The sequence below is a fragment of the Bombus fervidus genome, chromosome 9, assembly GCF_041682495.2.
Source record: "Bombus fervidus isolate BK054 chromosome 9, iyBomFerv1, whole genome shotgun sequence".
In the NCBI taxonomy this organism is placed as follows: Eukaryota; Metazoa; Arthropoda; class Insecta; order Hymenoptera; family Apidae; genus Bombus; species Bombus fervidus.
In genome coordinates this window covers 8353705-8374954 of record NC_091525.1, presented here as the reverse complement: position 1 = coordinate 8374954, position 21250 = coordinate 8353705, and the positions used below count along the sequence as shown (strand labels likewise).

General features: G+C 29.6%; 3 protein-coding genes and 2 long non-coding RNA genes across 19 annotated transcripts in view; 2 read left to right on the top strand and 3 right to left on the bottom strand.

Annotated features, from left to right (window-relative positions):
* Positions 1–1221, bottom strand: part of Rab3-gef (Rab3 GDP-GTP exchange factor) — a 41826-nt gene extending 40605 nt beyond the window's left edge. For all 9 annotated transcript variants that reach the window (XM_072011121.1, XM_072011116.2, XM_072011118.2 and 6 more), the window contains exon 1: positions 1090–1221. The gene's annotated coding sequence lies outside the window, so the exon portion shown is untranslated. The remainder of the gene's footprint in view (positions 1–1089) is intronic.
* A 3874-nt stretch (positions 1222–5095) lies between these two features.
* Positions 5096–5857, bottom strand: LOC139991222 (uncharacterized). The gene is made up of 3 exons (XR_011800760.1): positions 5581–5857; positions 5370–5482; positions 5096–5277 (listed from the first exon to the last, which is right to left on the bottom strand). It is a non-coding gene; the product is annotated as an uncharacterized lncRNA (long non-coding RNA).
* Positions 5858–8218: 2361 nt separating this feature from the next.
* Positions 8219–19249, bottom strand: Bbc (choline/ethanolaminephosphotransferase 1 bbc). 7 transcript variants are annotated; one of them, XM_072011144.1, is made up of 11 exons: positions 18864–19249; positions 18392–18539; positions 18086–18208; positions 17906–18009; positions 16811–16945; positions 15795–15929; positions 14943–15074; positions 13612–13770; positions 13404–13529; positions 13180–13318; positions 8219–9635 (listed from the first exon to the last, which is right to left on the bottom strand). In XM_072011144.1, the coding sequence occupies exons 1-11, from the start codon at positions 19098–19100 to the stop codon at positions 9559–9561; spliced, it is 1515 nt and encodes a 504-aa protein (XP_071867245.1). In that variant the 5' UTR covers positions 19101–19249; the 3' UTR covers positions 8219–9558. The 7 variants fall into 7 exon arrangements, with proteins under 7 accessions (XP_071867245.1, XP_071867240.1, XP_071867239.1 ...); XM_072011139.1 differs by lacking the exon at positions 16811–16945; XM_072011138.1 differs by lacking the exon at positions 15795–15929 and having other exon boundaries at positions 18864–19248.
* LOC139991218 (uncharacterized) lies at positions 9635–11404 on the top strand. Its single transcript, XR_011800755.1, has 2 exons — positions 9635–10769; positions 10902–11404. It is a non-coding gene; the product is annotated as an uncharacterized lncRNA (long non-coding RNA).
* A 318-nt stretch (positions 19250–19567) lies between the features above and the next one.
* Mrpl21 (mitochondrial ribosomal protein L21) lies at positions 19568–21051 on the top strand. The gene is made up of 4 exons (XM_072011166.1): positions 19568–19777; positions 20165–20311; positions 20416–20736; positions 20816–21051. Exons 1-4 carry the CDS (start codon positions 19678–19680, stop codon positions 20914–20916), a joined length of 669 nt encoding a protein of 222 aa, XP_071867267.1. The 5' UTR covers positions 19568–19677; the 3' UTR covers positions 20917–21051.
* Positions 21052–21250: the final 199 nt, after the last annotated feature.

Sequence of the window (21250 nt, the reverse complement as noted above, 5' to 3'; positions counted from 1 at the left end):
ATCCTGATGTATATAACAATCGAAATTATGCAACGTCGTCGGTGAGAAAAAGTAAATGACATCGTTTAGGTCGCGTGTAAGCGGCCTAATACCTCGTTCACATTAGTCGTTTTACCTGAATTCAAGTTACTTTGTAGTTTCAATACTTTATCAGTATGAACATATTTGCCTGGCTTGAAATATCTTTCTCGTTAATGAAATCACTTGTTAAATCATATCATTGAAATTCGAATAAGTTTGCTAAAAAGCACCAAGCGCAAAAATACGGAGCAATATATTTCAAATCAGGTAGATAATAATAATAACACTGTGGAAAAATGTACAGCGATAAGATGGTTTCGAACTGCTAATTCTTAATTCTTAATTAATAATTGCTAAATTCGAGCGAAAAACTATCGCCACAATATGAAATATATACATTTTTACGAGTACATGCATCTTCATCTTCGTACAGTGGCTACGAAAAGTATCGACACACCGTTGTGTGTATTATAGCACTTACATAGTAATTAATTACGTAGATCCAACTATACTAAATTTCGTATCGTATGATAGTACATACTGTCTTATAATTAGATTGCGGACTTAATTTATGGGAAATTTGAAGGTGCAAAAGTGCATAGAATGCATCGTAGCGAGAATGTAATGTGCAAAGATATATAAAATAAACAAAATATAGTAATCGTTATAATGTTTAGTACATAGAAAAATCACCTACCTAAATTCCACATTTTTTAACCATCGCCACAAAAAGTATGAATTTCCATAAATATCCGCACCAGAATAAAAATTCGATATCATGAAAACGAAGTATAAAAGCTGATAAGAAAAACGCTTCTTGTAGCCACTGTATACTTCAATCCTTAGAACGACAGTCGATTGGAACACGCATTCACTTCCATAGCTTAACTTTGGCCAATTTCAACAAGGTTTCGAGCCAGTTACACGCGACCTAAACGACGTCACTCGTTATATTGCATTAGTGACACTATATAATCGATAGTTTTACATTTGGATGTAATAAGTTAACGACGTATTGTCGAGGAAGTTGAAAAATATTGGAAACGCATAGCTGCTAGGTGAACTTACGTGTCGTTTAGAACGAGGATCCCGGTGGAAAATCGTCGCTTTTCATGCACGAGGCCGCACACCGTATCGCCTGACTGGCGATACTACACTGGCGATCGTTCACGACGAGGCTACTAGGCAGGCGTGCGACCAGGGGCGGCACTTGCGTCGGGAAAGGGACACGAAGTTGTCCTCAACTCCCGATGTCTGTCCGGAAGCGACCATTTTTCCGGCTTTTTAATTGCTCTTTCGAAATTTCCGATCGATAGGGTCTAAGAGAGGGTGTTCGGAGATTCAGAAGGTGAATTTCTAGGGGATGCAGTTTTGGGGTGGTTTTCGTGGATATTGGAGCAGGAGTTTTGAATGACAGTTGGATTTTAGAGAAACTAGGAGAAAGATGAGGAGATTTTGGATAGAGAAATAGTAAATAATTATATGATAAAATAATCAGATTAAATTATGTTTATGTAACAGATTTTAAGCTTTTGTTTTCTATATGATAGATTGTACATTTATAGCGTAGAATTATAGCTAGTTCGTGTTTATTTAATATATTTTGAAGACTAGATTCCTGAAGCGACATCGTTAATTTTCTTGTTCTCATATTTCAAGATTCGAATTATGTTTCCATTCAAAAGTGAAATTTAAGGGAAATTAGTGAAGAATGAAGGAAATTGGTGATAGAAGAAAGAGGTGAGTGGTAGACATTTTTAGACTGTAATAGTATAATTCCTCGATAATTTGAAATACCTATTGGAAGAATTAGAGTTAGTTTATTGAGAGGGATGAAAAGATTATACATTTTAGTACGGGAAAATAGAACTTACGGTAAGGAAAACAAGAGATTGAATTTTACTCTTTATGTATTTTTAGTCACAGTACTGAAACTGACTTAATATTGTGTAATTGGATTGCGTATTTGAATATACAACTTTAAAGGATGAAGGCTGTTAGAAACATGTACTCGAATTAATGTAACAATGTTGCATAATTAGTGGGTTTAAATATAATCGCTTAAGAAATCCAGATGTCTGAAATTGTTCCAGTAATTACAATGGTAAATATAATATTATACGATTATAACGATTGAATATGTTTCCTGGGGAAACTATTATGCGTATCTTTTAATTGAGATTAATAACCGGAGGAAAATTCTGGATTCTCCCCTCTTAAAAGCAGAATAAGACTGAAAGAGTTGAAGGGTGTTTTCTTGAGCAGTAGCTAAGGGTAACACTCATTCACAAATACTTGTACAGAGAGCACACCTTCACTGGCCATTTCTTTTTATGTACTAACATCAAATCTTTTGACAGTAACTGACGTATTATCGTTAAAACAATTCTTACTCTTGTTCCTAAAGTGAAATTAAAAATAATAGAAATTAAAATATTTCGATAATTTTCGAAATATATAAACCAATTGTTGAAACATATTATACACAATTTTGGCAAAGTATTGATTCGGTAAAAACAATGATAAATTAAAGAAAATTTTAATATTTCGTGCGAATTTTTAGTCTCTAGTGAAATTTGGAAAAAGAAGATACACAAATTTAGAAAAATAAAGTAAATGATAACAATTTGCATAATAACATCAAACGAGCACACGTTGCTACGTGCTGATTGAGCAATTGGCTAAACGTGAAAGTAGGTGGCCGCTTTGATCGAGGAACTTTGCAAAGCGTCGATTTTAAATGTTTAAACAACAACAACAATGATGGGAAGTTTACTTTTCCAATGCAACTGCTGTTTAATTAACTGATGGGGATGAATTAATTATTCAGTTCAAGGGTAACACTTGCAATCCCGGCATTACCTTGACATAGAACAGAGAAGAAATTAAAGGACTTCTGAATTAGCTTACTTCGAATTGATGATTAATTGCCCTGGGACAGAAGTTGTGCACGAATAAAATAATTCTTAGTCTATGAAATTAAACAATTCTTCGTCCAATTACTTTTGCATTCATATTTTTGATCACGTCTTTTCAACGACAATGAAAGGAAACGTAGAAGAAAGTATAAAGTGAATTACAGAATATACTTCATTCGTATCTTTTTATTACTTCTTTTCAATAAAAATTTTCCATTGAGAGTTTCTTTAAGAAACATGGATAAAGGAAAGACATTAAAAAAGTACATATTTTTGTTGTATTCTATTAACGAAGAACGTACAAAAGAAATGTGTTTACTGTATTTAAGAAGAACATACAAAGACGAGGTGTTTATTACAGTTAAGGAAAACGTAGACAGGAAAAGTTTTGAGACATACATATTTTATTCGAGAATTCTCAACGCACCACACTAAAAGAATGGATTTCCTTGCATTACATTTTCAGTCATCTTTTTTATCATCATTCTTCTCAATAAAAATATTTCATTAGCACTTTTTTGAAAATATCTTTTGCACGCCACACCTCTGTTTCCTATATTTTAATAGATCTATACGAAATAATCTATAAAAAAATGATTTATACCTCTATTATATTATTTTTGCCAATTTTTGGCTAACCAAATACGAAAATTATGCGACACGTATAACATAAATGTCGAAAGAAATAAGCGCGAATACATTACTTCAGAGAGAATAAGAGAAACCGAGAGTTTAGCCGGAAATTTAGCCTTTGGTTCTGGTCCGCAGGGATTGACGAACTTTTCTCTTGACAATCCCGCCCAGAAATTACACGAGGGGAACTCGAAAAGGGAAGTCCTTACAAAGTAGCAACCTAAACGAAAAAAAAAAAAAAAGAACGATCCACACTCTTCTACGATAGAAGCAAACACTTTTCACCACACTTTCTTCTCTTCTTTTCATTTTGCTTCTCGTTTCTTCTCCTCGTCTCTTCTATCCCTAAAAGCAAAAAATTCTAAATCAATACATTCAATAAATCAATACATTACCTAACACTTGTATATGTTTCTTAAATAATTAAAAGGAATTTTTGTTATTATCCTTTCTTCGAAACAGCTCACTCTAGAATCAATTTTTCATTTATCGATTCCACCGTTATAATATGCAATTATTTAATAATAATGAAACACACAATAACGTTCATTCTTTCTTCCTTCGGCGTCTTTTATTAGAAGAATTCTTAATTAAACAATTTATTACTTCTTCGTATTTTCCGTACCTTTATTATAACATTTTAATAAAGTTTGAAATAATTGATATAACATTCTCCGTTTCATTGTACCTATAAGATACATTGAGAAAGTTTGGCTGTTGAATCCTGCGACGCGCTTGTAATATTATAATGTTACATATTGTATAATATATACGACAAATAAAATACATTTCAAGATGAAGAGAGAAAAGTATAATGAACTAAAAAATTGAAAGGAAGAAACGAACGAAGAACCGATAAGAAGTAGAAATTTTTGTAATTATGGGTTACATTGCAACGAGCTGGATGAAACTGCGCTTTTTATAGCCTACCAGCTGGCAAGTTAATTGCCGCTACTGTTCCTCGTGACTTTTACTATGCACACGCGCACACCAGCTTATCAGACCTCGTCTAATGTACTTATCCTTCACCTAGACGCGTACACACGCGTGCATCAACCGCGTGTAGGTGCCCGTTTCAATGCCTGTTAATAGTTTCGAAATTTGATTGTTGCCGGTACATAATGGAACACCGGGACCCCTTTCAGTCCCCCTAGGTCAATTAAACGCTCGTTCACAAGTCAGCACAATTGTTTTATCATAAAGAAACTTTAAGTACACTGACTACGCACACTTATTTCTTAATAAAACAGTTTTCCTTTTATCATGCTCTATACATATCATTTTCATAATATGACATTTTTGCAGCCATACGAAAGTGCTATACAATGATACAAAATTTAATATACTTGTACCTAATTACTCAATGTGGAAATATTGTAAGAAATATAATAGAGTGCCGATATTTGTTTGTAACCATTGTACTTGTACCGGGAAAGTATATTGAAATGGTTAAATTTCTCTTAAAAATAAAGATTAGGAAATGAATGTGAATATTACGATAGTTTTACATATATGTACGTGGAATTGCAGCGGTATTTCATTTCACTATAAAAATGTGGAAACGACATTGATATCTTTTTTAGAATTTGCCCGAGATCGTAGGGTAAGGAATACTTTTAAAGGTGATTGTTATTTAATAAGCTTTGCAGGGAAATAGATAACAGAGTGACTTAGAAAATAAAAATTTGTGATAATACATTGTTACCTGGGGGACTAGGATATAAAATTACCTTACTTTTTTTATAGTCAAGTATATTTGATTCTAAATTTTTTGCATTATCACAATAATTGTCCTACTCCCTAATGATATATATTTCCAAATTCTCCCACTGAAAACAACAAGAGAGATTTATGTGTGTGAAAAAGCCCAATTGTCGGAAGAAAGAGTCGCACCTGGAGAAGGCTGTCAACTGTAACCATATAAAACCTAGAAACAGGAGTGGGTAAGCCTAACATGATTACGGTCTACGTAAGCAATGTCGCCGTCTACGTAATACGACGTTAGCACCTTCTGAACGGCTATCCTGAACGCTTGGCCCAGGGAGCTTATATACATATACGATTCTCGGGAATAGATGGCCTCATTGCATAGACGCGGTCCGTTACCAGCTGGATCAATAACGCTGCTGACAGGCTTAGCTGGATGTTCGGGAAACGTGGAGGTGGTAGAGGAACAGGGACGTACCGTGGCGGACAAAAGAAAATTTGCGAAACAAGAGATATAAAAAGATACCATGAAAAATAAAAAAGAAAGCACCATTTTACAAAATGGATTTATATTTGATAGGAACAGGTTAATGAATATAGTATACCTGTTATCAATGGAACAAAAAATCTCCAGTGCAAAAGTTATTAACAATAAGCATATCAATTAAAAATTTTCTTTTATCCCTCACTGTAGGTATCGAATCTAAAAATTCAACAGGAATCCTTTATGCGAAACTAAACGATAGTCGATATCGACTGGATTAAATTTCATTCAAACTGCTTAGGAAGGTTACGTGGAGCAATCCGCTCAATTGTCAGTTCAAAGGTGTCTTTATCTGGAGGCCAGAAAAAAGAAGGTTGAATATAAAATAATGGACGTTTGATACACAGAAGAAAAAGATATCTTTTGTCTTTGTGTATAGTGGTGTATAGTATTACTGTGGTATTACTTGGGAGTGTGAAACGATTCATATTGTAATTATTAATAATGCTATTAAAATAATTATTATGTATTAGTAATAATAGTAATAGAAGAGTTGTTATTATTATTCATTTATTTTTGTGGAAGTATATAAATGATTTTTTTAAAGATCGTATGATTAGGTGGAACATTTTATTGCCAGCTTAAGCTATTGCAAAAGACTTTATCAATTCATAAAGACGTGTAAAGTCTATTTACTATCAAGTCTAAAATGCTATCATAATGAATGATCGCTCGGACGTCGCCGAACGCAGACTGATTCACGTCGATCGTAACTTCGACTTTTCTACTTACAACCCCTATCGTCCGACGCGCATGCGCATACATTCTCCAGTAGTATATCCAAAAAAGGACATGCCACTTCATGAAAAATGTTTGTATAAAAAGATCGAATCATTTCGAGAGATGAACAAAATTCATATAGTTCAATGATAAATAAATAGAATTAATTTACTACCAATTCGTTATTAAAAGTTGAACCATACTAAAAGTAAAACAATACTAATTACGTAATTCACAGGATTAACAAAACAATATAACGCTACATGAAGCATCTGTAATTTACTACCGAACGAATAAAATTATCATCGAAAATTGACAGAAAACTCTTTCATTGCTAAATTTCAATTTGCAACACAATTTGCCCAACATTTACGATAACCCATAAAACCATTTATTTACCATTACTGCTCTAATTAATTTCACCGGGAAACAGGTTTGGACTCCCTCAAACTTGATTGAAAGTCTCATAATCTCATTAGAATGCAACCATAATTGAATTTAAGAACACCAAGGATCCTTGAAGAGGATATTACGTTCCTGTGAGTTTGGTATTGGGGAAGGGGAAACGTCTCAGAGCGTGGCCCAGGTCGAATAGACGAACAAGGGTAGGAGGTGATACGCAGCTCGGTCACGAAATTTCGAGGTCTTCGGACTCCGTGAAAAGCGGAGAAGAGAGAAAACGAACCACTAAAGAGCCACGATGTGGGAACGTAATGCACTTTCATTGATTATGCATTTCATTGTTGCGGCATGGTACGAGTATTTATTTTACTTCCCTAACGTTTTTGCTGGCCCACAGAAAGTACACATCTAGGGATCAAGGGACACGTTACATGCCATCTGATTGATCAATATCGCACTACTACGTAATGTAACATTGCCTAACACGCTATACAGGGTGTCTCACAAAGATACAGTGCTATCAGATAAAATATGATTCCCAATGGAAAAATGGCGAATAAAATGTAATTGGAATGAAGATTGGAGATATACAAACAGAAAAAATCAATAAGACATATATCTTCTTTTTACAAATTTAAGTAATAGAATATAATATGCTTATTGAGAAAAATTCAAATTTATATAAATAGCTATTTTAATATTTCATTTGCCAGTAAGCTATGTAAACGAATGTCGCTTTTCCCTGATTATAAAATTAAAAGAAAATATTCTTATATCTCCCAATTCCCAGAAATTTTTCAAAGTTGTTGTAAAATGGATAATTATCGAATTACAGTAAATAAAAAAATTATTATCGATAAAATGAGAAAATAATATTTATATGTGTCTTCAAAGGCATTCTTTGCTTTCTTTTTTCATTTGTCATTGCAAAGTAAATTGCAAATAGATTTTCTAAACAAATATTCAACTGCGATATATATTAGACCGTAGGTGGTAGATTATTATAATAAAGTACATTCCTGCAAGGATTATCCCAAGGATATTTTTACAAGGCATCATGAAATACTATGGGTGACCGAATTCCCGGGAAATAATGATTACTCCTGGCCCAGTTTCCGGCGCGAGGGTTGAACCAGTTTTTAATCGTTATTCGAATTTGTTCTACTTTCGAACGCGAGAAAATATTCTCAACGATTCGACAAAATTCATTTCACTAGACATTGATGAAAATTCATTGACGAAACGAAAAAAAAAAAAGAAGAACATAAGAAAATAACAGAATGGCAATTAAAATTTTATTTGTTCGCATAAATTACAATGATCGCAGTTTACAGTATATAGAATGTATAAACATAAAACTTCCGATATAATTTGCCATATAATTAATACCTATAACTTTTCTCTGAACTTAACATTAACTTAAAGTTAAGTCTGGTAAAATTTCATATCTTACTTCTTATTAAATAAATATATTACAAATTGTTTATTTATACAAACTTATTTCTATTATTATTATCCTTCTTATTTCTTTTCTCTAACATTTATGACGTCGTTAATATTTTAGTTAAATAATTCGACTATCATCTCCATTTAAGAGATCAGAAAAATGTTGATAAAGACCGGAAGTCGTACAACTAGTAAAAAAGAACAAGTATCTCGTTATTACGCTAGTGTGCTAGTGTTAAATGCTATTTCATCCTGACAACATTAAAAAAATGTTCACCTTATCCATTTTAGAATTGTCTTTAACAATTTTTCTTTAAAACAAAAGTCACTTTACTTTCTTTAAGTTCGTCTATCCTTTCTATATCTTTCTATAAAATTATACGGATTTTTAAACGTTACCAATAATACATGAATTTTATCTTACAATTCGAAGTGTCTCCGACTCTGTAGGAATAACTATAGTCCTTCGTTGTTTGATCACCAATAATGAAAATGTACTTCGCTGTCTCTATAAAACTATCACAGGAAATACTCTTATCTTACTTCATCAAACACTTTTGAACCAAACAGTTTCGTACAACACGATACACTTATCAATAAAATTAGAATTCTCATTTTTAATTTTCTCCTACGTCAAAAAGGACCACGCGAAGCTCTCTTTAACCCTTACAGGCTAATACAATTTTATTTTAATACTATCATATGATAGTATTGCAATACTGTCCATTTTTCATCCAATATTCAATGGTAATTTTATTAATTTCTAAAATAAACAATATGTGAAATTTTGTCCATGTGAATTAAAATACTGAAATACTAAAATGAAATTTCGATAATAGCTTTTAAGGGTTAAACTTTCTCTTCTACTTAAACTTCACTTCCTATAATGTAACTACCCTGCTTCATTCTGCTATATAATCTATACTCTTTCCTTTATCCAGCATCTCAAATTTCATAATAAAATTATGATTCAAGATGGGTATCAAGGCCACGTGAAACTGTAGTACTGTTAATATACAGTATAATATATTAATTTTCATTCTAAAAAGAGACTAGTATTTGTACTTGTTAATGGGCAATGAAAGAGTAATGATAACAGTTGGAAAGAAAGTTTTACGTAACCCTGCGTTTCGAAATAATTATCTTTACGCTGATGAATTTCAACCGTCATAGGTCGAGGGTAGTATCAGATCCGTGATGATAATCCTCGTCTAACAGAGGCTGTTGTTCCACCATCGCGCGAACTGTGAACAGAACTATTCATGCATACCAACGAATAAAGTACATTGACGTTCTGCATGTGCGAATATCTTGTTACAATGTGAATAATTTAAAGAAACGTGAAATCTTCTTTTAGATGTTTTGCATCTGTTATCTATAATTTAAAAAATATATCCAAAATATAAATCCAAACTACAGTGGTATACGAAACATAAGACATAAGTAGTTAGAATAGTGGAAAACCATTAAAGTAATTACTATACTTAAAATTATTAAAATATAGCAAACTATAAAAATATTAAAATTTGTTATTCGCACATACTTGATTAACATGTTATACTAAATATAGTAACACATTATAACACTGCCTAATATTAAATAAATATTATGCCCAATATTGTAACAGACCACGCATTACATTAATATTCGCTAAGGCTCGGCAATCAATAAGAGCAATTTTGATTGAAAAGGTATCGTAATCAGTTCTACACTTGTATTTTTGATAAAAGTGAGATAAAGTAGCACAGAGTTGCCAAAACCTTTCCCTCTTTATACTTGGCAGCGTTTCGTATATACATATGTATATCAATCAACGACCGTGTTCAGAAGTTTTTTTCTTGATTTCTTATACTTTGTACAGTTTATATTGAAATGGTTTGTGTTATATAAATTAAAATGTTAAAGATATCGTACAACATCCTGAACGCGTTCGACAAGGCGTTAGGACCAAGCAAACAAGCAGAGTCATGCAAATGCAATCTTCACATGCTTCAATTCTCTACTTGCTTTATTACGTACCTCATAATGTTTGTATCTATATCTCATATTATTACAACTTATCATATCACAAATAAGATGTTAAAACATAAATAAGATATTAAAACGATACTAGTTCTTCATATATTTCAATATTGAATAATGTGTTTATCGCATTATTTTATCGTACTTTTTAATTAACATTTTGCTATATGAGAAAATAGGTATTAGGTATTATTCACAAAATGAAATTATAAACGATATGATTTTGTATATTATCAATTAGTGAATTGATAAAATGTGGGCTTGTGTAAAAGTTCCACAAACATGCTAAATGTTAACAATGCGATTCAATGCAAAAACAATTTCTCAAGCTATTGTTGGTTAATATAATTGCAAAGGTACAAATTAAGGTATTGTTAATGTGCTACTATAAAATTTACAAGGAACAATACAAACATTTAAAATAAAATAGAATAATGCACCATGCGAATTAGTATTTTGAAAACTATAATGGTATGTTTTTTATTTAGAAAGCAAGATTTAGAATTTATTTGAAAGAATCACCTTTGCAAGCCATTTTGGAAGGATTAACACGGATTAAATCTGAAGATAGGAGAATGGGAATGTAACTCCAAAGATTTTGACCATTACATCAAGCTTTGTTCAATGAAAACGCACAAATAAAAGATAGCATGTGATACGAAAATTATTTATCAGGAAAGTATATTACATTTTGTGAACAAAAACCAAGATACGTTACATTAGATTATTAGATACATTATTTATTTTATCAGGCAATGTTGCAGGAAAGTCTCATTGAAATATTGTCATTCTGAAAATCTCAAATGATCTTGTAAAAATTTAAAACTTTTGTAAAACAACAGAATTATATAATTGTAATACTCTATAATGAAACGTTTGAACTAAATGGTAATTTCTCATGCACAGTAATTAGATTGCTCGTATCTATGTTTGTAAAGAAACCATTTCTTGAACAGTTTCGGATATTTTTTAAAATACAATGTAGTGAAAGGATACGTCTTTATATTTTAAATTTATATCACTAATCCTCACAATATTTTACTCGTCACAAATTTTATAATAGATATATCACTGATCTAAAATCTTTCTGTTTAATTAATATACTTTAAATAACTGTTAAAATAACTTTTAATGATCAATACTGTAATTAGTTTCGTAATTATATGATCCATTCCTTATTATGTGATGCACATTTATATAAAAAATTTGCTTTCCATTAGTCATAAAGATTACAATGTATTAAAAATCTAAATATGTATATTTACTGCACATAGTTAGCAACAATTTCTGTTTAGAGCATTATTATCTTTTATAATTCATATTGTTGAATCTATATATTATACGTCTTGTAAACAAAAGAGATTTTACCATGAAAAATGCGCTACGCTAAATAAATATAAGAATATATACGCAAATTCATCTTAAATAAAAATTGTTCAGCTAATTTGTCTTCTACCTGGTAAACTATCTCATACAGTTGCAATCATAAGAGCATATTAAGGCCTCGGACCTGAGCTGAATGTAAATCATTGTAAATTAAGAATACATTATATCAATTTACATACTGCTTGAGCAATATGCATATTTCCTGTGCTATGTACCTTTCCTTGTATAGTTCCTTACTCGTTAGAAACCGATGTTTACTAAAAAAAAAAAATATTTCAAAACACAAAATGATTAGTCAGTAACATTCCATCAATTCCTTACAATTTTTGAATGATACAAAATTGAAATTGTTAAAAAAGAATAAGATAAATCATAAATTGAATCGTTTTAGCTCAAATGAACTATCTTTGGTAGTTTATTTATACTATAAACATTTTGTAATTGACTATGGAAATATCAGGATATTCGTCGTATAATTACGTACATATATGATATTTTTAAATTAGATTTGTAATTTTAAAAGGAAATAATTATCTGTCCTTTAATTTCAAACATGTAAATGAACTACTAATATATTCTATATGAGATCATGGCTATAGTATACCAATCGAAAAATAACCAATATCATTAAACACAACCTCTAAGAAAAAACAATCAGGTAATTTTATTTTCTTTTTAATGAATATAAGTAAAAACTTTTCTAAATTTGTCTAAAACGTCTTCTCTAAATTCGTTTATCTTCAAAAATTTTTCTTGTAATCTAAAGGTCAGCAAAAAGAACAAATGTTCGTTATAATTGCGTCATTCCCAAACATAAACTTCATACAGTTATTAATAAATAAAAATTGAATAAATCATTCACATTCACTGATTTAATTAAATTGCTATAATACTTATAACAATAATATAAAGTTACTTAAAGTTTATGTCATGTCTTTTTTCCATCTTTCTTTTAATAGTTATATATCACTTCCTGTATTTATATCGTATTGTTTCATGTATCTTATTGATTTTACCGATTTTAATCGTAACTCTGATCACTAGGTACATGATGATATATTCTTTTTTCGTCGATAACAAACTAATTGCAATCGATGACAAGCAGTGAGAAACTTTCAACCATGTTGATGAGACCTTTTATTTATGTTCAATACTAATCAGATGCGGCGATTAGAAATTAATGTGATAATAAATGAACTGTACTATTCTGAACTTTGTATATATACAATTGTGATATAACAAAATTTATCAAATCTCTATATTTTCTTATATTGTTAACTCTCCTTTATACAAAAAATGAATCATACAGCGCATTTATTATCACAAATAAATCCTAGTGATGTTTCTTTTGCAATCTATTACGTTGGGACCTGTTAGTACCATTTTTCTCAGCTGTATTAGAAACCAGACTAGTTCGATGATCTCCTAGTGGTATCCTAAATAATTTGATCTTCATATAATCGCAAATTTCAAGACAAATTTGAGTATTATACCGTAGTAAATCCAGAGTAACCCAAATCTAAAAGCACATATAATTGTAAAATATATAAAAATGATATTTCAAAAAAGTTCAATAAAATTTATGCAAAAATTAGAAGACTTACAAAACACAACCAAAGAACATAATATTCTTTGATAAAAAAATTGAAATACTGATTTAAGAACAGCATTGCTGGTCCAATCAATGAAGTGTCTAAATATTCCATTTCATTTTTTGTCATATGAGCAACCTATAATAAATAACAATACTATGGAATATAGAACGTAAAAATTGAATAAAATGATCGATATTTAGGTTTTTGATATACATACCACCAGTCGATTGGTAACTTTAGCTGCAACCATTCCGAATGCAAGTATATACAATGCAGGATGATTTTCATAAACGTGCTCGGCACTTTTTCTATAAATTATAAAAGCTGGTACTACCACGAAACTAAATGGAATAATTGGAGATAAAACTGATGTTCCCTGAAATGGAATAAATATTATGAAGACATCAGTGATCAATAAATGTACAAGAAAAATATTTGAACATGTAATATATTTTTATAAATGAAATATGTACCTATAATTTAATGTTTAAGTATTCGATAATAAAGATTACTTAAAAATATTCAATCTCTAATAAAAGGAACAATATATAAATATGCTTTATATGCAAACATCAAGTACTATACTTTTTACTAAAATTTTATCTGTATAATATATACTTAATTAAAATGTTACATCTTTATTATAAAGCTACATGCTATATATGATGGATTAATAGTCCAACTTGTATATTCCAATGTAAAATGCAAATCTTTATAAACGCTAAAAAAGCATCTATATGTTTACCATATGACTAGATAAAATTCTATTAGACTACATTAAATTCTATTATTATAAAAATGAAAGGAAGAAACATAATACATTATAATACATGTGTAGGTCCCAGATTTAACACACATAGTAAATGCAAAGTTATTTAGAGTTCATGTAGAGTTAGTTGCAGTAAAACATATAGTAACTGAGATTATTATGCTAATTATCAAAGTCATCTAAGTACATAAAGACTCACTAAGTTAGTTTACAAAGAAGCATATATGTAGTAACTAAAATTGTTATATTAATTATATAAAATTATATACTTCTAAGGATCCATGCAATTTCTTAAAATACTATTTGGTTGAAGGAAAGGAGTAGTCAATGGATGGGAATATTAAAAAGAAGAAAATATGTATGGAGTATCAATACAGATTCTTAAATATTTAGGAAAAGGTGTTAACCAGAGTGGAAATAAAAATACAGTAAACAGTTCTGTGTGATGCTCTTGCAAATTTTAGACCCACACAAATGACACAATAAGTTATATTGAATATTCGTCCTGTGCTGCAATCTCGTAATATCATATTAATTAAATTTTAATTTTGTAATTTGATCAAAGATAACAAATGTTTTTAACATTATAATTTCGAATACATCAGACAATATATATTAAGTAATAATGTTCAAGATAGTTGATGTTTTATGTTAATATATTACATATGCCAAGATTGTTATATGTAAGAGAGCAAGTACTCTTTTATAACATAGGCCTAAATCAAAACAAAATGCAAAGTGCACTACACAATTATTTTATTACTTTTGAACTGACTTACTGCGACGGTGGAGCCATTTTTTCCGACACCACCGGCAAGAATGACGGATATGCTGCTCTGTGCAAGTAAAATAGCGATGCCCACAGCAGCCCATAATGGAAACACCTTGACCTCTGTGCCAGTGTATGGCAACTGTGCAAGCGACACGAAAAACCTTTTTATTAGTTACTTTTAAACACATCTCTAGCATATTTCATTACATACCGATGAGAACTTCTTGCTTTTGAAACAATTTCAAATCTTCAAAACACATATACATTAAGTAATTTGTGTGACTTCACAAGGTGTTAAAATCATTTAATTAAAGGTTTTGTATTTTTAATTTCATATAAAATATTCGTTCGTTTTTTAATTTAATAAAAAACAAAAAAAATAAATCTATTTTAAAGTTCTTACATCTAAACAAATATTGACATACTCTTTCTCATGAATATCACTCTTTTTCTGAAAAATTTATTTTTTCAATTTAATGTAAAGATGATATGATCACTATTCAACACAGGTAACTATTTGTTTACATTAAAATAGCAAAACTCCATAGCTAGTAAGCACCTAAATAAAATGGAAGGTAAATTTGCATAAGAGAGATTACATTTGGAGGTAATATTAAAACATAAGCTGTATTTTCTCATAGCCTGCACACCATACAAGAATCTTTTATTGTAGTAAAGTAATGTGCATATAGATTATTAAATAAAATTTAGTAATGCAGAAGTTGTCCTTTAACATGGATAGCAATAACTGAATGGTCTAGATAGGCAAGCAATATAAAAGAAGAAAGATCTGATTACTATGCTAATGATGAAAAATTTACATATATACAACTGATGAGTTTATATTTTTGAAACTTACTGCAATTGTGGAACCATTCTTTCCAATCCCACCAGATTCAAAGACTTTACAGAATTCAAGGAATACATGAATGTAGCCTGCATAAAAGAATACTGCTACGTAGTTACTGATTGTGCCTACACCAAGCACTGGTATCTAAACAAACGCATAAAATCTCGCTCGTTATAAAAATTGCAGAAATGCAATTAAAATTTAACCTAAGTTTACTCTGTATCTTACATTTATTCTATATAACTCTCAATTTTTTTCAATATGAGTTAGTTCCACTTGTGGCCCATTACAGTACATAAGATAATAATAAATTAAAATATCAGGCACGAAGGAGCTGCTCTTTTACTTAATTTTCTACCTGCATTTCTAAATATTTACGTTATAATAATTTAACTGATAATTGAGATGAAAAATTACATTTTGAACTAATGAATTATGATCATGATACAAAGTATACATTTTATATTATGTGTGTGCTTACTGTTTGGAGTTAATGTAAATTTTTCTAGTGTTATATCTCATTATTTTAAAAGGATATATTAATTTTAAGACATTTACATAGTATAATAATAAATTTATATACCTAAATTATATTATCTAATATTTTATTGTTATTTATTGAACATTTTTGATAGAAATTGTTTCAAAAGCATAATTCCAATTATTAAAAGTAAGTTGAATTTTTACACATAGCCTTGCACAGTACAGGGATATATTATAAATATTATTTCTCTATTATATCGTAAATTTTAATAATACCTTTTAATATATTCTCTATATGAATGAATTTGATGGACAATTGTAGGTACAAATGTAAGTTATGATGCACTTATGATGAATAACAATGTGATGCAGGAAAGTAAGAAAGAATTGGATGAAGGGAAACAAATGAGTAAGAAATTTGGAAATAAAATGCATGTTACAATAAGTTTCATAGCAAAAAAGGTAATTTCAGCGCTGCTCCTCATGCCATGCTGCTCCCATTTCCATACTTCCAAAAACAAAAGTCTAATTGACTAACTTACAGCCACAGTTGAACCATTCTTGCCCACTCCTCCGGTGAAAATCACCGAAAAGATGAAATATAAGTTTGCCATTGCACAAATTACTGTCATAACTCCTATTAAATACTTAAACATAAAACCATCTATGTATGGTATCTGTAAGAAATAATCTCGTTAGACTCATGCAAAGATATTCTCAAATTTTTTATAAACATGAGTCTTGAGATAAAAATGCAGAACTCACTAGAAACGTTAGTTTTTCCTTATATACAAAAATCATTAATGCATAAAGTGAAAATCTTCAGTTAGATTAGAAATTGAGTAATTAGTTAACTTTTTAACTATTACAATTTGTTCAATTACTATTCGTCTTTTATCCAGTGTAAATTGACGAAATGAATCGAAAATACATAAACAAATATAACATATACACATATAATACATGATATTCTTATATTTTATATATATATGGCATAATAATGTATATAACAAATATGAGAAAATTATGAGATAGGTAATAACAAAAGTAGAAAATAACATTTGATGAAGGTTTGAATGAAAAATCATGATGAACTTAATATGAATAAATGATAATATAATGTACTCAAAAAAGAGATTCAATATTTGTGTCCTTAATATCTTATAAAAGTTTATAATACTGGAAGTTTTTAAATGTAATTATGCAGAATATGTATAAGCCTCCTAAATTTACTGTAAAATCTGATACTACGCCTTAAGAACGAGTTTCTGTGACTAAATAATCTTAATACTAAACAAGCTTATATTTGCTTGAAAAACTAAAAATAAGAAAAGAATTAATATCTTATGACAATCAGTTACTTAGTTATATAATTTGTGTATCTCAAAAAGTTGATAAACCAATTAGTCAACCAGTATAATATATAAGTATAACATTAAAGTTATAATGTTTTATTAATTGACATAAGATATTCTAATTATGTAACCTGTGCGTCTCTTAAATCGTTAATGAATAAATTAATGAAACATTTTAAACATAACATGTTTTCTAAATTACATCAGATAATTTTGTTGATTGACATGAGATATTCTAAAGTTATATAAATGTAAAATTAGAATTATTAAAATAGATACAACCTCTATCATCCATACTTGTGGCCCAAAAATTGCAGAAATAAGGTGAATCATTATAATAGTAAATTGTGCTTCTGTGACATCCACTTTGCCAAATCTTAAAGAACCTATTTAAAAACAATGACATTGTGAAATAAATAAATTTAATAAAATTATCCTTATTAACATCTATAAACTTCTTACCTGAAACATATGTCTGCCAATGTGCACAATAAAAAAGTGTCATGGCACAGAAGCATTGGAAAAACATCCATGTTGGATAATATCCTAATTGTACTGCTATACACGCTGATAGAGCAATAAAAACTGGCAAAATAAAAACACAATTTTTCATTTATGATTACAAAAATTTAACATTGTCATGTAATATAAGATATAAAAGAGATTTTTTTCTACACTACTTTATAGAGGTACTATATTTAGTTCTAATATAGATTTTTAACATAATAAGTTAAAGGTCACATGAGTTTATCAACTTAAGCAACATACCGGTTGATATGGAGTCACATCCATGATCAAATAATTCACCCAATGGTGTCGAAGTTCCTGTTCTTCTTGCTTGTTTGCCATCTATGGCATCTAAACTTTGATAAATGAACAAACCAAGTGCACATAAAAAACAAGCCCACCTAGGTGCCTAAAATATTAAAGTAATATTATATCTATATATTAAAGTAATACTATATCTACATATTAAAGCGATAAATAGATATTTATTTCATTTAAAAAAATGTTGTTTTCATAAGTACAGATTTTTTGTACAAACATCACATACACAGTCATACTCCATTACATACAAAATTTTCTTCTAACGAATGATTTTATGTAAAATTGTAAAAGTTGACAATTCTATTTTTTACATTTATATCGAATATGTATCAAATTTTCGAGTTCACAACCTTTTACACTGTCATCCAGGAAATGATATGTAAGTACGAAAAATAGGTTATGTAGACGATACCTCGGTTTTAGCATCTGGACTATAATATACAAGAATCAAAGTAGTCGCGATGTTGACAATCAGTCCCACGATGGTGATTAAATTTGGTGCAAGCCAAAGTGGAACCTTGCTAACAAGCCAGTCCCACCAGGGTTGAAGAAATCCATCCAAAAGACTGTTTGTCGTGCAGCTGTACTTATGCTCACTGAGACGTTTCAGTTGTCCAGGTGACAGAAGCTTTTCTTTATAAAACTGCATAATTCGACGTGGCCGAATTATTGGGAACACTAAGAATGATTATAATACTTCAACAGTCATCGATGCCTCAAAACACAATGGCTAACCATAACAAGTAACTGTTCGCCAACATGTACGACATCTCTTCACATACTAGTTCCAACCGGAACTACAACCAAATCAACAAAAATACTACATTTCTTCCACATGTGCAAAATATTATTTTAAAATTATACATCAACTATAACACTGACAACTTGTATTATATGAAAAATTTCACGGAAAAGACGTTATAGCTTACAATATTTGTATAATGTGTCATTAACGATGATTTCTTTTATGTAAATATTCTAATTTCAACAGAGAAGAAATATTTCGGATAAAAATATATGTATATACTAAAAGTTGCTATTTAAAATTTTGCCGCGGATTCCTATAATTATATTTTATTTTTATATCATTTATTGAGAAAGACATCTCTATTCTCTTCTATTATATTTATTTTCTTATTTCATAAAATATGTCTACAATTTTAGATATTGTTCTTTTAAATTCTTAAACTTTTAAGTTATCAAATTTAAAGCGAGTAGTCAAAATCATGGCGGCACTCGGTAGTTTCAGCAGGCTATTTAATTTCGCCACAAATACCTGTATTAGAAGGATTCTTCCTGCTTCGATAAACAAACAATATTATCCGGGTTTGTCAATATTTTTTCCGTAAAAGTAATATAAGATTCGCTTCTTTGTTTGTATGAAACTTTAGGTTATATAACCTGAAATTTGTTTGATGTAATTCATAATGCGTTATGTTAGTAGTAATTTTTTAATAAACCACATCATACTGAATGGTTTATAATTATCGTTCTTTTAACTATACATTCTGTGATTGTTTATTATAAAATATAAATACTGTATTACTACATTTTCCTATTAGATTATTTATTATTATTACCATTATCAATATTATATGTTTGTATATTATACTATATATTGATTTATATACTAGCAAAACATAAAAATTAACGATTAAGGATAAGTAAATAACAAATTTGTGTAAAATACAAAAGAAGCATTATTTATTATAGGATTAAAATTGTGGGAGATAGAAGTAGCTGGTTATGCTTATCGCAGGCCAACAATCAGATATAGTTTACCTTGGTTTAAACCAGCACCAAACTATCAAGAAGAAATACCTGAAAATTATGATGAAGAAAAAGAAAAGGCAGCTGCTGGTAATTATATATAATAAATATAGAAATATTAATGAAATGTACTTTCATATTAATTTATTAATTATATTATTTAGATAATTTTATAGCTTCCTTCTTCTTTTTAGATGTGATCAATGAAATTAACAGACAAGTAGCTACTAATTCGGTTGGCCGCTTATTTGCGGTCATACACTTATGTGGAACACAATTTAAAGTCACGGAAAGTGACGTTATAGCCATTCAGGGTCATTGGCCACCTCAACCAGGAGATGAATTAAAATTGGAAAAAGTATTACTGGTTGGTGGTAAAGATTTCACACTCATTGGAAGACCTATACTGAATAAGGAATTGGTGACAGTTAATGCGACTGTAATCCAAAAGACTTTGTCTCACACCATAGCTCATTTCAGAATGAAACCAAGAAAACAATTTAGGAGGTTAAATTGTAAGAACAGTATCATAATTAATGCTATAATCAAAACATTGTATAACTATTCCATTTAACACATCTATTTGTTTCACAGTTACCAGAATACCCAGAACAATGTTAAGAATAAATTCTATAATTATAAATGGAGATATCGACAAAAAGAAAGAAGTTGAAGGCTTAGATAGAGTATATTAAATAATAAATAGCATAATGTACAGTATCACACCACTCAACATTTTTTAATTTCAATCCTCTGAAATAAATCTACTATTAATGTTAATTCAAATTTATTTAAATTGTTATAAAATACAGTAAATAAAATTACTAATATTTCTAATGTTTCTAATATTACTGCAATTATGTTAATTATTAATAATTTAATTTTTTTAATAAGATATATGTATATAAGGAAACAATACATCATGCTAAAATAAGAAATAATATTACAGCGTTGTAAGCATACAAAACATACAAAATTCGGGCGGCGGTCTAGTATCTTGAAGTTAAAATATCAAACCTCAGAAATAAG